This window comes from Dufourea novaeangliae, unplaced genomic scaffold (genome assembly GCF_001272555.1).
Source record: "Dufourea novaeangliae isolate 0120121106 unplaced genomic scaffold, ASM127255v1 scaffold8, whole genome shotgun sequence".
NCBI classification, from domain to species: Eukaryota; Metazoa; Arthropoda; class Insecta; order Hymenoptera; family Halictidae; genus Dufourea; species Dufourea novaeangliae.
This window is the reverse complement of record NW_015373923.1, coordinates 10,000,607-10,015,771: the sequence shown is the minus strand read 5'-3', so window position 1 is coordinate 10,015,771 and position 15,165 is coordinate 10,000,607. Positions and strand designations below refer to the sequence as shown.

The 15,165-nt window shown below is 31.9% G+C and overlaps 1 protein-coding gene across 1 annotated transcript; it reads right to left on the bottom strand.

Moving 5' to 3' along the window:
- Positions 1-2,138: 2,138 nt before the first annotated feature.
- LOC107194672 (importin-5) lies at positions 2,139-12,464 on the bottom strand. Its single transcript, XM_015584325.1, has 14 exons — positions 12,378-12,464; positions 10,001-10,150; positions 9,201-9,427; positions 9,025-9,121; positions 7,765-8,330; positions 7,346-7,454; positions 6,763-7,062; positions 6,499-6,681; positions 6,276-6,402; positions 5,633-5,995; positions 5,285-5,538; positions 4,226-4,746; positions 3,105-3,324; positions 2,139-3,027 (listed from the first exon to the last, which is right to left on the bottom strand). Exons 1-14 carry the CDS (start codon positions 12,456-12,458, stop codon positions 2,932-2,934), a joined length of 3,294 nt encoding a protein of 1,097 aa, XP_015439811.1. The 5' UTR covers positions 12,459-12,464; the 3' UTR covers positions 2,139-2,931.
- Positions 12,465-15,165: the final 2,701 nt, after the last annotated feature.

The following is a 15,165-nucleotide window of genomic DNA, read 5'->3' as shown; positions in this document are numbered from 1 at the left end:
ATTCCCCAAAGATGAGAAATTACGGAAAAAATAGATGGCTGCTATTCCTCGTAAAAATTGGACATCAACAAAATATTCTGCCGTTTTCAGTCTGCATTTTGCAGAAAGTGATATTCAAAGGTACCAAAATATTCTATCACCCAATGGTTTATTCGAGAATGTTTTGTTATGGATACTGAATACTTGTCCAATTGTGTTGTAGATGATTCCATTAAAATTTACATATCTGGTTATGGGTCCCATTCTGTTGCTAAAAAATTAAATTGCAATATATGTCGATTATTAATTGTCGAGGATAAAGGTAAAACTGTAAGCGATGTATACTTTGATCACTTACAAAGAGGGGGCCTTTCTGTTCCCACTGAAGAAGTGATAATCTCATTTATTCATATGTATGCAATAATGGAAGCCATAATAAATGACGGCAATTTGGAATCTCAATTTTTGCAATCTGAAAACCATAAACATATTTTATGTAAATTAACATATATTAGTATTCAATCAGATATACATTATTCAGCATTACTACAGTATTTTGTTAAAATTATTGTCAATTTTTTCGAATATTTTATTAAATGATTATGTGAAAACTGTAACTAATAAACTATTCTCTAACACAAGTTCATAATTAACTGCATAATTGTTCCTTTCAATAGCGACTTATCCTAACCTCTTTTCCACATGTCACTTAACCTGTTTGGCATCGTACAAGTAATTTTGTCTATTTCAAGTTTCAATTATCTTATACATATCTTTATCAATTTTGAAATGCTTTAATTTGGTTCAAAGATGGTTTTATCATGCTTCACGATTATATTATCTTGAAACCACTGTAAATATTTCAAATATAATGCACACAACACCAAACTATTCAGTGTCCACAAAATATATACCACATTTATAAATATTAGTATACATTTATATTACTTCTATTTACTATAGTTATGATATTTATGTAGTCCTTATGCATAATGTTTCAAAAATACTGTGTATTAGTATGGTTTTATGTAAAAAATAACGTTAATTATAACACTGAACACAAAACTCTATTCTTCAAAATAGGACTCCCGAATCTCGAATCTGCCATGAGCGGTGTTGCCACGTTGTTCAGCACGGCTAGTACTAGAGTCGGCTGTGACCGTGTCTAAAAATAACGAAAATTTATAAACCGTCATATAACACTGTCTACTTATAAATATTTCACTTTTATGATGTAAAAAATATATTTTTTAAAGGTGAAATGAAACGACCAATTAAAAAGCTGAGATTTATTTTAATTAATAATAACTTTAAAATAATCTGTATATAATTATAAGAATTATAATTTTATTTCTTACATTATTGATTTTGTGTCAATATTTCTCTTGTCGTTGTATATCGCAAAAACAGTCCATTGATTTTTAATAAAATGTTTGTAGTCGCACATTGTATTTTTCACAAATTTTTTGTTAATCATTATGAAATAATTAAGACGATGTCTCTCATTTATCAATGATAATTATATTCATGTAATTCAACTTTATGTATTTATTTAATATTTATATCCTTTGATATATATACAAATTAATATCCGACCATTATTTCTATTCCCTTACATATGTCGTAATAAAAAATTTTTTTAGGGACTTTATGTTGCAACTAGCCGCAAATTTTGTATGATGCATTTATATTTTCTATTACAAATTTGTATGCAATAGTAAATATGGTGTCAATTATTGTGTATAAATAAATAGCAACAAGAACAGGAAGTTGTAATTTCGCTATTCCTCTCAGTCATTTCGTTTGCAACATTGCTGTTCTTAATTTATACTGTTGTTACACAATAATCTGAAGAAACGTAATGCTCAGCATTATCATTTTATACCTGTAGATGATATGACAATAAAACAAGTGCAAAATTACAGCTAAATAAGCGTAATAAGTTAATGTAAATTAGCTGTAAAATTACGAAGTCGAGTAAAAATTTTTATCAAATTGAAAAACCTTCATTTTTGTAATAGAACTCGAAATATTAGAGTAAGTAGGTAATTTGATATCCACGTATCATAATATCATCCAAGACTTAAAACTTTTGAAAGTTCATTACGTTTCATTTAAAAGGCATTCGTATACAGTTCCATCTAACTTCAACGCTGTAATATTATCGATATTATTAAATAACATTTACTGTACCTAAATTTAACAATAAAAATACCTAAATCACAATGTTCTGCCATCAATTAATGGCAATGAGTTGGTGTCTTTCCGGTCTATTTTTCTCTTTTTGCAGTTTCATTATTCTGACAAAAAGTAGCTTCAGAACGCATATAAATGGGACGAATTAGAGATCGCAGTGACAAAAGTACAAGACTTTACTATTCACGGAACAAAACTATAATTTATATCTAGAAATACTACGCAATTTACAAAGCTGCATTAAAAAAAGAATTTAGCATCGTTCGGCTGTTAATGGCGTAAAGTATAATATTGTATTAATTTTGCAACCTTGAAAATGAATTAGCATATGTACATTTTGTTATTACGTTTTCCGTATGAATGATGCAGTCGAGAAATTAATTCAAAAATTTTCGTCAGTGCGAACTCGCTTATGTAATTTCATTAATTTTACAGTCCTAGATTTACGTGCAACATATCACACTTCATTGAGTAGTGATGAGCGTGAGTTTCGTTTCATGTAATTTGCAAAATTCTGAATTGTAAAAAATGGAGTGACTATTGTACCTATTAGTGCAGTATAATTAACAAATATACGCGTCATGTCAAATAGTTACATACAGTATAGTGTCTCTCTTTATCATTAGGCTGGAGCAAATGTTCCATAGATATAATGTAGCTACCTAAAGTATGAGTTCACGATAAGCTTTATTAAAGCAAATGTGTTCTTTTTTGTTTCATATTAAGGCGTTTAAGTTCGGAATAAAAAACAACTGACTAATTAGTAGACTGTGCACTAAGTGCCTCATGTAATGCTTGCTGCTGATTTGACGTTAACGCATTTATGCATGCCTGGAACATAGACTCGTTATTCTAAAACAAACAAATAATATTATTTGTAATGAAAAATGATCAATATATAGAGCTGTATGAGTTTTCTTCTAATATACCTGTATTTGTCTAACGATACTAAGAATTCTGCCCATAACAGGATTGTCTGAAGGTACTGCATCTCTGTGAAGTGCTTCAGCAAAGAAACTTATTAGCCGAGGTAGATTTGAATTATTTGGACCTAAAACTGCTACATGATTCATTTCGATTAAATCGCAAAGGTATCCATATACGTAAGGAGCTTCATCTTCGTCTTCTACTACGGGTAACCAAGAGAGCCTATATTTAAATATAGAAAATATAATCCTCGGTAAAAATAATTACTGAAACAATGTATACGTACAGTTATTCCTCAAAAATCATGAATTTTTAAATTAAAAAAGTTCTGTATTATTTTCAATCCATTTTTGATTTAGTAATTGCTTAAATAGAGATATAACCTCAAAACTATACCGTGCAACATATTGCTGGGTCAATCACTAAAGTAAAATAAAAATTTCTTTATTTTCAATTTTCCTATAAAATGTTTTAGCAACAAATTAGACTTTTTCACTGAAAAGGAGATCAAATACGACAATATTTTGATAATGTTAAATTACATATCTAATAATATCTAATATTAAGCAGCTAATCAAACATATATAATTACAGAACATACTGTACTACATTGGTAAAATTTTTTTGTATATACGGGGTGTAACCAAAATGTTGAAGGCCCTGGAAATGGGAGACTCGTGAGGTGATTTGAAACAAGTTTTTGCTAAAAAAAAAACTTCTTTCAAATCACCTCACGAGGCTCCCATTTCCGGATCCTCCAACATTTTTGTCACACCTTGTATAGATATAATGAAGAATGAAAAAGTACTAGCTTAGTAGCTAAAAGGTGAATATGTCATTCAATATCATGTTGAAATAGCATAATTCGCAAAATCTCGTCCATGTTCTTAGTGTTCTATCTCACTCAATTTCCATATAAATCATTTACAATTGTCAACAATCACTAACTGTTTTTGACAGTTTCAATAATTAATATAATCAATTGCTATTGTCAAGTAGTCGCTTATTAAAAAGATAATTTTCTAATCAGAAGCCAATTTGATTTTCAAAATTTTCAATCGATTCAGATTTAATCTCTAGAGATTTTCGAGGGAATACTGTAGTATGAATAGAGGAGACTTACCAATGAGGGAGTATTTCGTCAACATTAATTGCTTTGTTGTTATATTTGAGAATTTTTGTAACTGCGGAAATAGCATTTTCAGTAGGATTAACATTTTCTACTGATCTAGATTCTGGATCGTTTATAACTTCCATTAACCTAGGTAAGGCTTCCGCACATGCTTGAGCAAATGCTTCTCCTCCATGCTGCCCCAAAACTCCACAACCATACGCAGCTGCTTGTCTGACCTCTGCCGATTTGTCTGATACATATTGTATCATTGGTCGTAAGAAGTATTCCTGATACTTCGCACACTCGGGTCCACCAAATTCTATTACATCGTCAAAAACACATAAAGCCCATTGATGATCTGACCAAGATCTGTCAGGACTCAACAATTTTACAAAATGTCCACAAATTTGATCGAAATATGGAAAGAATGAAGAATCGTGAGTGGTAAACAAAGCATGTAAAATATCTGCTATTTTACTTAGTGTATATACATCTTCATCGTCTTCATCAGCAAGCTGTTCTTCGACAACCTAATGTTAAAATGAAAATTCTTATTTAGATACAACTGAAATTCAATTTTATTTAGTTGTTTGGTAAATTTCTTTGTGTATTTTTTTGATGTTCTTTATATATTTTTAATTTCCATGGAACTTAATATAATCTCTTATTGGTATTTATTTTAGTGCAACTTCGTTATGCTGTTATCTCAAATTTAGTTTGTTCAAGTTTATCAAAATTTTGGTAGGAGATGTAGTGTAGTATGAATTTTAATACTAGAATAACGCGACCATAGCAGTCAGAAATATTTGTTAAACAGTACGTAAGAGTGTATTGGCACTTTGAAAACTATACACATACTTCTAACTTGTAATCAGAAAATTAAACAACAAGGACAGTTCTGTACTTGCTTGATGTGTCCATGTTAAAGACACTAAATTGTCTTGTACACTCGATAAGATACATTAATGTCTACAGTGTACATATTATCGTTAAAACGCGCGAAAAACACAAATATTTATGAAACAACCATTACACAAGTTACATCATTATATATATAATTTTTTGTACCTCGTCGTAATCTTCATCTTTACGCTTTTCCAATCTGGCCACTGCTCTTTCAAAATGTTTATTCAGTAGTTTATCTAATATACGTAAAAGTTCAGCCATAGGTTGCGTTCCTAAACAACCAGCTCCGAGTGTTTCAATACATTTAGCCAAAGAATACAATAATTCCAGCAGAACTTCAGATTCTGGTTCCGTATCAATTGCTTTTAACAAATCTGGACAAATGTATGCCCACATTCCTTCCAGATATTGTGGACCTGTAAGGCAGTTGTTATACGATTCTCAATTAGATATACTGTTTCTATCTTAAAATAGTTTTTGTTGCATTTTTTTTTTTTTGTAACTATTAACCTTTTATTTTTGCACAGTCAAGAAGGTAGGGTAAGCTTGCAGCAGCTGCTGTTCTGACACCATCATGAAAGTAAAACTTCAACATAGGAACCATTAATCGTACTACTTCCTCTGCATAATCTGCGAAACCTGCTTTCAATTCTCGTGCATAGCAAACTAACATTTCACAGGCAGAAGCTTTATCCTCTAATCCAGCTGTTTTAATTCCAAAATTCTGCTGTTCCCCGACAGAAATGAATTCCCAATCCAAATCTTCTATACCTTCCATATCTTCATTATCCAATAAAGCAACTTCGGGCTTCATAGCTGCTGTACGTAAAACTGGACCCATTACCAGTGGTAAATATTGCTCAAATTGTTTACCTACAAGGAATTGAAATGTTATTACACTTTTTAAACACATTTAATAAAATACGAAAATTTTTTGTAGGTGCTCCTCTAACTCTATTTGAAAAAATGTTCACTTCCAAAGAAATATTAGATATTGTCCTTATTCATATAAGAATAGACATTTTCCCCAATTGTCATTTATTAATTGACTGTATAAAGCCCCATGTTTTTAATTAGAATTAGAAACACAACGAGAGGGCTAAAGCTCCAATTATCACAGAAACACCAATATGAAAATAATTCATCATCTTACCAAGAATTTTGCAAATTCGAGCCCAAGCAGATATTAAATAACTTGTTTGTGGATCGTCATCTGGAAGATCTCCTTCTGAATGAGTTTTTAATAACATATCCATAACTTCACTGGCATCTGCTATAAACTACACAATTGAAGAAACATTAATTGCACTGAATGTTTTAAAGAGTCGCTGATTTCATAGTGTTATATTTTGTTATAAAGTTTCATTATATATTACATTCTCAGAACCAACTGCAAGTCCTATAAGGCTGACACATTCAATGGTTTTACCACGAAGCAATTTATGCTCCTGCTGATTCGCATTTTGTATGATATACTTTAGGCATGGCATTAGCCTGTCATAGTATGTTACAAACTGTTCTTCACATGTATCAGCTACTGATGCGATAGTTGTAACAACCTTTTATGAAAATAACATTAAGTTATGAACATTAATGCACAGTATATAATTAAATAATTATATGTACTCAGTTGTACATACTTGTTCAAGAACAAGTTTAGTTCCTTTCTCGACTAACTCTTGAAATTTAGCAGTAAGTATCGATTCCAATTTAGCCATAATAGCATCCAAATATGGTGTCAATATATGTTTCGGACAATCTTCACTGAAATTCACAAGAGCTGCACCTGCATGGGCTTGAACTCTTGGGTTTGCATTGTCATCCAAAACCATTAATAATCCAGGAATAACTTTATCATGGAATTTTTGTTCAAATATAGGTGCAAAATCAGTGGACATTTGACCTACTGCATTACAAGCGGCATATCTTACACGAGGGTGCTAGAAAAGATTAATTAAAGCAATTAAAAATCGTAATACTGTATAAGTTTGATATAATTATTGTATATTCCATGACTATGATTAATTAACAGTAATTAGTCAACTCTCTGGAATTCAAAGGCAAGTATTTTAATATACGCATTATCAGAACGACAATGCGAATAAATATCAAGCTTTTGTTTTAGTTTACCATGAATGTAACGCTATTACGTTCACACACTGAACGTAACTGCTGACTCTATTCATGGATATTAGATTTATTTTATAGTAATGATCAACTTACAGGGTCGTGTAAATATTGAATGACTCCGTCCATAATCTGAGGTAATATTGCTTCCATTTGTTTATGACAACCTTCACCTACTGCCGAAATTGCCATAAGAGCCGCATGCCTGGATACAAACATTCAATATTTGTCATATGATTTTATAGATTTAAAATAAATTTGTATGTTTATGAGTGTTTGTTCTAAATCTATGACAATAATAGTATAAAATTATTGTCAACTCTCTTGAAAGAACATCCTATACAGACCTCAAATATCTAACTGTCAGAACGATAGAGAGACAAAGAGAAGAACCTGATAGGTTACTCTATCACAGATGTAACGCAATTACCTGCATAAGGCATATAAAAGCTGACGTTTCTGTGATGAATATGAAACAATAGAAGAATGAAAGTATATTAATGAGAAGTACATACCTAAACTTCCAGTTAATGTCACCCAACAGTATAGGAATATCTTGTACAATTTCTGGTAGCATAGTTTTACCACCTAAACCACATGCTAATCTGTCTAAAGCACTTTCAGCAACAACATTGTTACTGTCATTATCATAATCAATAATTTCATCAGAAAAACTCCATTTTTCATCATCTTCTATATCTGCCATCATTGTTAATACTAATGATACTAAAGACGAAATGTATTGTCCACCTACTTTACGTACCATTGCAGGAGCAGTTTCTGATAATGTTACTAATACCTCTAATGCTAATTGTCTCCAATAATCTGGCAGACCTATATCACCAAATACTTTCATACACATCCTCATTATATCTTGTAAGTTTTTTCTTAGAAATTTTGGAGTTGATCCTGCCAAATCAATTAAGACTTTAAAGAGAGCATCATCTCTTTGTTCTTGTACTGACTGCTCTGTTACTTTTATAACTGCAGGTAGTAATTCTGAGAAATGTTTTTGTATATTGTCTTCTTTATCATGCAAAATAATAAAGGCTCCAATTGCTCTTACAGCTTGAAATCTGACCTAAATAATAATAACACTTATTACTTATTATAAGGATACCTGAATTAGAATTCAATTTTTGCAAAGATTTTATTGTCTTATATGAATAAACATAATCTGGGTCATTAAAAAAATTCTCAGAGTGGAAATGAAAGACAACTTATGTAGTCTCTAACATATTTCTATTTTTCAACACAATCCTCCCTAATATCGATGCACTTGGACCAACAATATCCAATTTTATAGATCAATATTGTAGACACTCTTGAGCAACTTACATTCGAATTCGCTTTTGATCAATTATTAGGAGACGCGGCACACAATGTAAAAGCACTTTTCCACAAGCGACTGTATATAAATATTACGTAGTATACTGACTTAATTCGTTACAGTTATTCATACAACAAAGAAAAATCCTTGATAAATTAAAAATTTCAAAACTACTAACAGCATCCATACTTCATTCTGAGAACTTTTGAAATGATTCATGTAAGAGTGACAGATACATGGAAATGATAAGAATTCTTGTATGCCCCGTATCTGTCTGTAAATTAAATCTTCACAAGTCACAGTCATCAGAAGGCAAAATGTTTTATAGGAAGAATTAGTGATGAGAAGCCTAGTTAACTGAATCTCATGTATCAGTCTTCCATGTCAAGGAATAGAATTTTGTTAGAATTAAAACTTTTCACAAAGTGAGTTCCATTAGAATTACCTCATAATTTGTAGAATCCATGACAGACTGTTGTAACATTTGCTTGATGAGGTCAAGATAATTTGCTTGTTGATTTCCAAAAACACCTGGGACGGATCTACATAAATACATAAATATATAATGTAACACTTACGTGTGTAAGTTTACATTTAAAAATAAGACCATTATAAACTTACGTGAACATACGAAGAGCACTTTCTTTTAGTGATGATACAGGACTATTTGCACACTGAAATAGGAACTGCAAGAATTCTGGCCACTGATTATTACCATCTTCATCAATTAAATTTCGTGCAACTTCGGCTGCTACCTCACAAATTTTACGTCGAATAATTTCTGTCTGTTCATTTTGAACAGATAACAAAATTTGTTCTTTTAACTGAGCTTGTGCTTCTGGCGGAATCTGAAATAGTATTACAATATGCAATGAAGATGTTGATATGATTATTGTAGTATACATTTAACTTTATTCTGAACATTTTTTATATTTATGCATTTCCTATTTTCATAAATTAGGCAATTCATTTTATTAAAATTAAACAATATATTTATATTATGTTATCTAATAAGTTTATTTTTAAATATGCAATGCGTAACACAACCGAATTGAATATAATATAACCTATGCAATTTGTACATGACTAATAAAGTATTTATATTTAATTAGGTATTTAGGTCAATGGTACACATTATAAAGAATATGAGGATTTATCATTCATAAGTTAGAGAAGACCAATTTGTCACTGGTAATAGTTGTCGGCATAAACTACAGAAAGTATTACACAATTTAAAATAATTTTAGTCTTCAGTCTTTCATATCTATTAAAAAGCAGTAACCTCACTACATTTCTGTTATATAAGAACAAAAAATAAATGATTTAATTTTTAATGAGAATTTAAAATATAATACACATTTCAATTTTTTTCTTATTTATATGTATATTATTTGTTACAAGTGAAACAAATGCATAATTACTTTAGGATAGTAGTCCATGAACTCAGAAGAAAATAGTCGACGTAACAAGACAGCAGCCATAGCACGCATATCTTCCATAAGGTTGGCATTGCATAAAGATGTTAAGAGAAATGTCACCTTATTTTCCACCGGAAGGTTGTTGTATGCCTCCTAAAATGTTTTGATATTTATGAAATTTAATACATTATTTACTAGAGACAAAATTAATATTCATTGTTTAATTTCAATAGATCAAATACTCACACATTACTAATTAATACATCAAAGACAAGATTTTATTGAATACAAAAGAATTTTTATATTATTAATAATTATCATCAGTTTATAATTTATTCTTGACAATTTTCGAAATATACTAAGAAGCAGATAATCAAAGACAATTAAAATAAAAGATAAACAAAAAAGGTAACCTGTCAGTTACATTTCAATAAATAGAAAAAAGGACCGGTAATAAAAATGTAGCACATGTTGCCTGTTGATGACGCATAGTCAAATATACAGGGTGTCTCAGCTAACTTAAGCTTAATTGTAAAAGGCAATAACAGAGTAACCATAAATGTGTATTAAGATCCATGTGAATAAAAGTATTATTTGTAGCATCTGAAACACGTTCGGTAATGTCGGAAACTGAGCCGAAATCGGGTGCGTGTAGGCGGGAAAGTGAATACACAAATTTCAATCTTGCTAGGTAGTCACGTTATATATCACATGGTATCTAATACTACTGGGAATTGTATTTTTTCAATGCTGATGGAAATAAAGAAGTATGACTTATGATATGTTCATTAGAATCTGCAAATTTTTTTTACAAACATTGAGAATTAAGGGGGTACATCATCCTGACGGTTTGAAAAAAACGAATTAAAAAAAAATGTTTTTAAAGGTTCAAATGAACAGAATATTACGTCAAAACGATTTGTCAAAATCCAAGTACCTGGTGAGGTTACAGCGATGGATGCGGGGACAGGCGTGCATGTAGAAAGGTCTCGCGGACCGGATGAAACGGAGGTATTACGCGAAGGTGGTTTTTTATAGAACACATTAAAATATGTTTTTTTCAAATATGGTTGAAGTTTTTCAGATCACATATAGTATGCGATAAACTATAAATGTGATTTAGAATGAGTTGGAAACTGTCGACGGGGAGTGACTTGCGAATCGGGTATGAATGATAAGTGTTTGAAACCGAAAAAATGAAGAGTGTTAATGTAGAGTATTGGTTGCATCTAACAAGCGTTTCTAAAAATGTACATATGTGGAGATTTGGGTATATGATTGATGTGACTGTGGTTCAAATTCCAATTCTGCGAAATAAGAGATAAGCAATGGATAAATAACGCTGCAACAAAGATGGAGGAGAAGAGTTAAAGAGTTCGACAACTGTTCACAGCAACTCAAAAGGAGGCTGGCGATAGTTTTTCTGCGGGCAGAAGGATTGCTATAGAGGCCTGGAATACTTGATTAAAGTGATAATTTTAAAAATCTCTCTTCATCACGAAAGTATTTTATTCTAAAAGTTCTTGTAAGTTATTCTCAAAACTATGTCCTTTGACCAAGCCATTACAGAATCGTTGGAACCACACATCTGATTTTCTTCAAATTTAGTGGAAACATTCTCATTAATTTATTCTACAATGTAGCGTAGGATTTTTTTGATATTTCAGTTACATCATTTTTTAGAAACGATTAAAGTTGATTCTTTGTTGTAAGCAGAAGCGTTTACTCTTCAAATTGTTGCCATTTCTATAATTAATCAAATTTTTGAGAAATCTTATTGCCACATTGTAGGTAACAATTCTTATTTATAAATCAAAAAGTATTTTTTACTTTGGACATTCCAGAGGTTTCGGAATTAGCGAATAACACCGCCATTTTGTAACATTTTTACTTTTTAAAAATTAGAGAATAAAGTTGGAAGTTACATTTATATCCTCTGAAAACTTGAAACTTTCATTTAGTAATTTGTTATGAGAAAAAATTCTGAAACTTTACCTATTTTTAGACGCCTCAGGGTGGTATACTTTCTTAAAACTGAAATGAACCTTTGTAAAAGATTGGCGAGGTGCATGCTTCTGCACGACACCATTTTGGATTTTATTAGGTTGTTCTAAACACTTGTCAAACTTCTTCATCTTAATGTGTTATTTTAACTACAAAATTGGTTACGGTAGCAGCATACGCAGTTATTTTATTATAAACTATAAATTAACAAAAATATTCGGCATAAATGATCGGTAAGTAGTACCCACATGCGAGCTCTGACAACACGTTGGCAACGTGCTCGGAGATTGGACTACCTTATTTTACGATATTTACGTTAGAATAAAAATTAATATATAGAAAAAATATACAGAAAAATTAGAAGAGATATACGCACCTCTGCTTGTGTTCTGGCGTCATTATCCGGGCTAAGAAGTGTATTTAGAAGCTGCTGAAACTGATCAAGGTCTGCCGCCATTGTCGCCGAACGAATGAAACTACGGCGCACACTCTTGGAGTTGATCGTCAATTTATCTTACCAAGCAAATTATTGAAATATTCCTAGATACTAATAGTACCAACATTCTGATTGATCCATTAAAGATGAGCCTTAACAACCTCTGTGAAGTTAGCCGGGCAATTATGACTTGTTAACGTTTCGTTATATCCAATCGATTGGTGGTTGATTAGTGGTCATTGGTGGCCTAATTAGAACATTTGGTGGTCACGCGTTCTTTTGTAATCAAATGATCAGAATTTGATAGTGAGGTTAGGTAAAAACTGCATTTTTTTCCTCGGCTGAGTTGTTTAACTGCTCAATCGATGCGTAATTGTTTGGTGGTTATTGCTAGCCTAATTAAAACATTTGGTGGTACTTAGTTTTTATAAAAAACGAAAAAACGATGTAGTCATCTGGCGGATACAGAATACAGGTGTACGAACGCACGTTTATAGTCGATAACACAGATATTTCTAGATGGATTGTCTTTTCGGTGGAATCAATCGATGTATGTAGCAAGGTGTGCTAATGATTGGTAATCTAATTGAAACATTTAGTGGTCATTAATTAAAGCAGAATATATGAAAATTCGTACCTCTGCAGTACGGAGAGCATCAAAATCTGTGATTGGCTGAGAAGTGAATACAGGAATATTGAAATACATTTTGGTGGATAAAACTTATATTTCTTTACCGATTTTGCTCTGCGAGGGCTCAGTCGAAGCAGGGGTTAAATTTATTAATTATTGACCTAATTAATTGCATCAAATAGGTCAATAAATGATAAATAACTATTGTTTCTCGGGAATGCCATTTCAAGTATTTCGTATGTAACTTCGTTATTGATAAAAAATAAACATCATTGCAAGTACGAAGAGAAAAGGTTTATCGTTGCACACATTAGTACGTAAGTATTGTTTCATTCTCGAATCTCTTTCAGTCGCACCATTCTTTTCCTACGTTCGGCGAGAATTCAAATCTTGCCACGAGCCGTAGGTATTCCATCGTTCTCCTGATGGGCAGAATTGTCAAAAATCGATACTGTCAGGAAACACTGCGTTCACGTAGCAAATACACAAACCCAACTTGATGGTAACGGGGAATAAAATTTATTTGTGGTACTGCCGTTAGATGTCGTATTATCACCGACTAGGTATAGGATAGACCTATCATCTTATGGGACTTCGTGTCTCATGTTCTGAAATACCGATAGTGTAAAAAGTCAGGGATTTTCTGCTGCCCTCTACGTTATGAGAACGGTGAATTTGTGAACTACGTTAAATCTAAGAAGGGACCATGGTCGTGAACGGATTCTCTTCCGTCCGTTCGCTATAAAGTAGACGTATTAGAAAGGAGTCTTGGGTTCCAATCCCGACGGACCTATATTAGTTTTTCTTCGCGTACAAAAAAGTTATTGCGTTTAATATTGTTTTTATGGATATGTATATGTATTATTATGTACATGTGAGTAAATTATATTATTATTCCATTGTTATTACAACAGTTTAGCAGTGACAACGAACGCATGCATATTTTCAAATATCGGACTAATAGTATATTTTTATTCTATATTATTACATATAAGTGAGTAATACGTATCAAAAACGTAATCGAAACACAGATTTTTATTACACCACAAACATCGCATAAAAGATATTTCGTTATATTGACATTTGTAATAATTATGGATGTTGCAAGGAAATCAATATTATTGACATTATGGAACATATAACGAAATATCACTGTAACACTTAAAAAAGTTTTAAAGTTCCATTTATATCATTGTCCTGTGAAAATGTTCATACTTCCAGCAACATTCATATTCCAATCAAAGAATTTACAGAATAAGGAAAAGGAATCTAAAGTAATTTTCAGTAGTTCCATACATCTTTATCTCGAATACTTTTCTAAAACATTCAAAGTACTAGACATTTTTACACTTTGAATCTTCGCAGCCTGAAAGTTTGCAGCCATTAGCTCGATATTGTCATCAGTTTACAGTACTTTACCGATGATAATACCGATTGCCCAGGCCTCACCACGAGGAGGTTGCTGCGAGTGGAGGCCCAAGGCAGGTAGATGGAATCACAAGTTCTACATCTTCCCACCTTTCACAATAAACCTTATAAATAACTTAAATCTTAACTATGTAATACTATCGGTACTAAAATCCCTCGGCGGATGACTTCTTTCTTGAGCCTAAACCTATAAAAAACTAAGTTCCCTCGTCGGTTGTCTTCGTTCTTCAGCTTAGAACTAATATTATCTTAATATTCTAATTAATACGAATTAATGCTATTAATACAAAATAACTTAAACTAAACGCAACGTAGTCGCTAATACTCAAACGATAGAGATAGACGGAATGGAAAAAGTTCCGCACCTAATATTCTATATACCAAGCAGTTATTAAGTCTACGATGAACTACGCGTTAAACTACAGTATGAACAAGTATCGCGATGAAAGTGTTGTCGCCAGAACCTGGTTTAAGAAAATAGGAAAGACGGGCGACACCTCGCTAACCCGGATCCATCTTTTACTGTCATGGAGCTTTGGGCTGGTCATCTGCGTACCGGACCCGAACCAAAAGAGTACACAAGCATGGTAGTGCAAGCGGGATTCTCTGTTAAACAGAGTCCGTTTACGGAGCAGCCTCCCGACTACTCCGTACCCTGGCATGCACGAG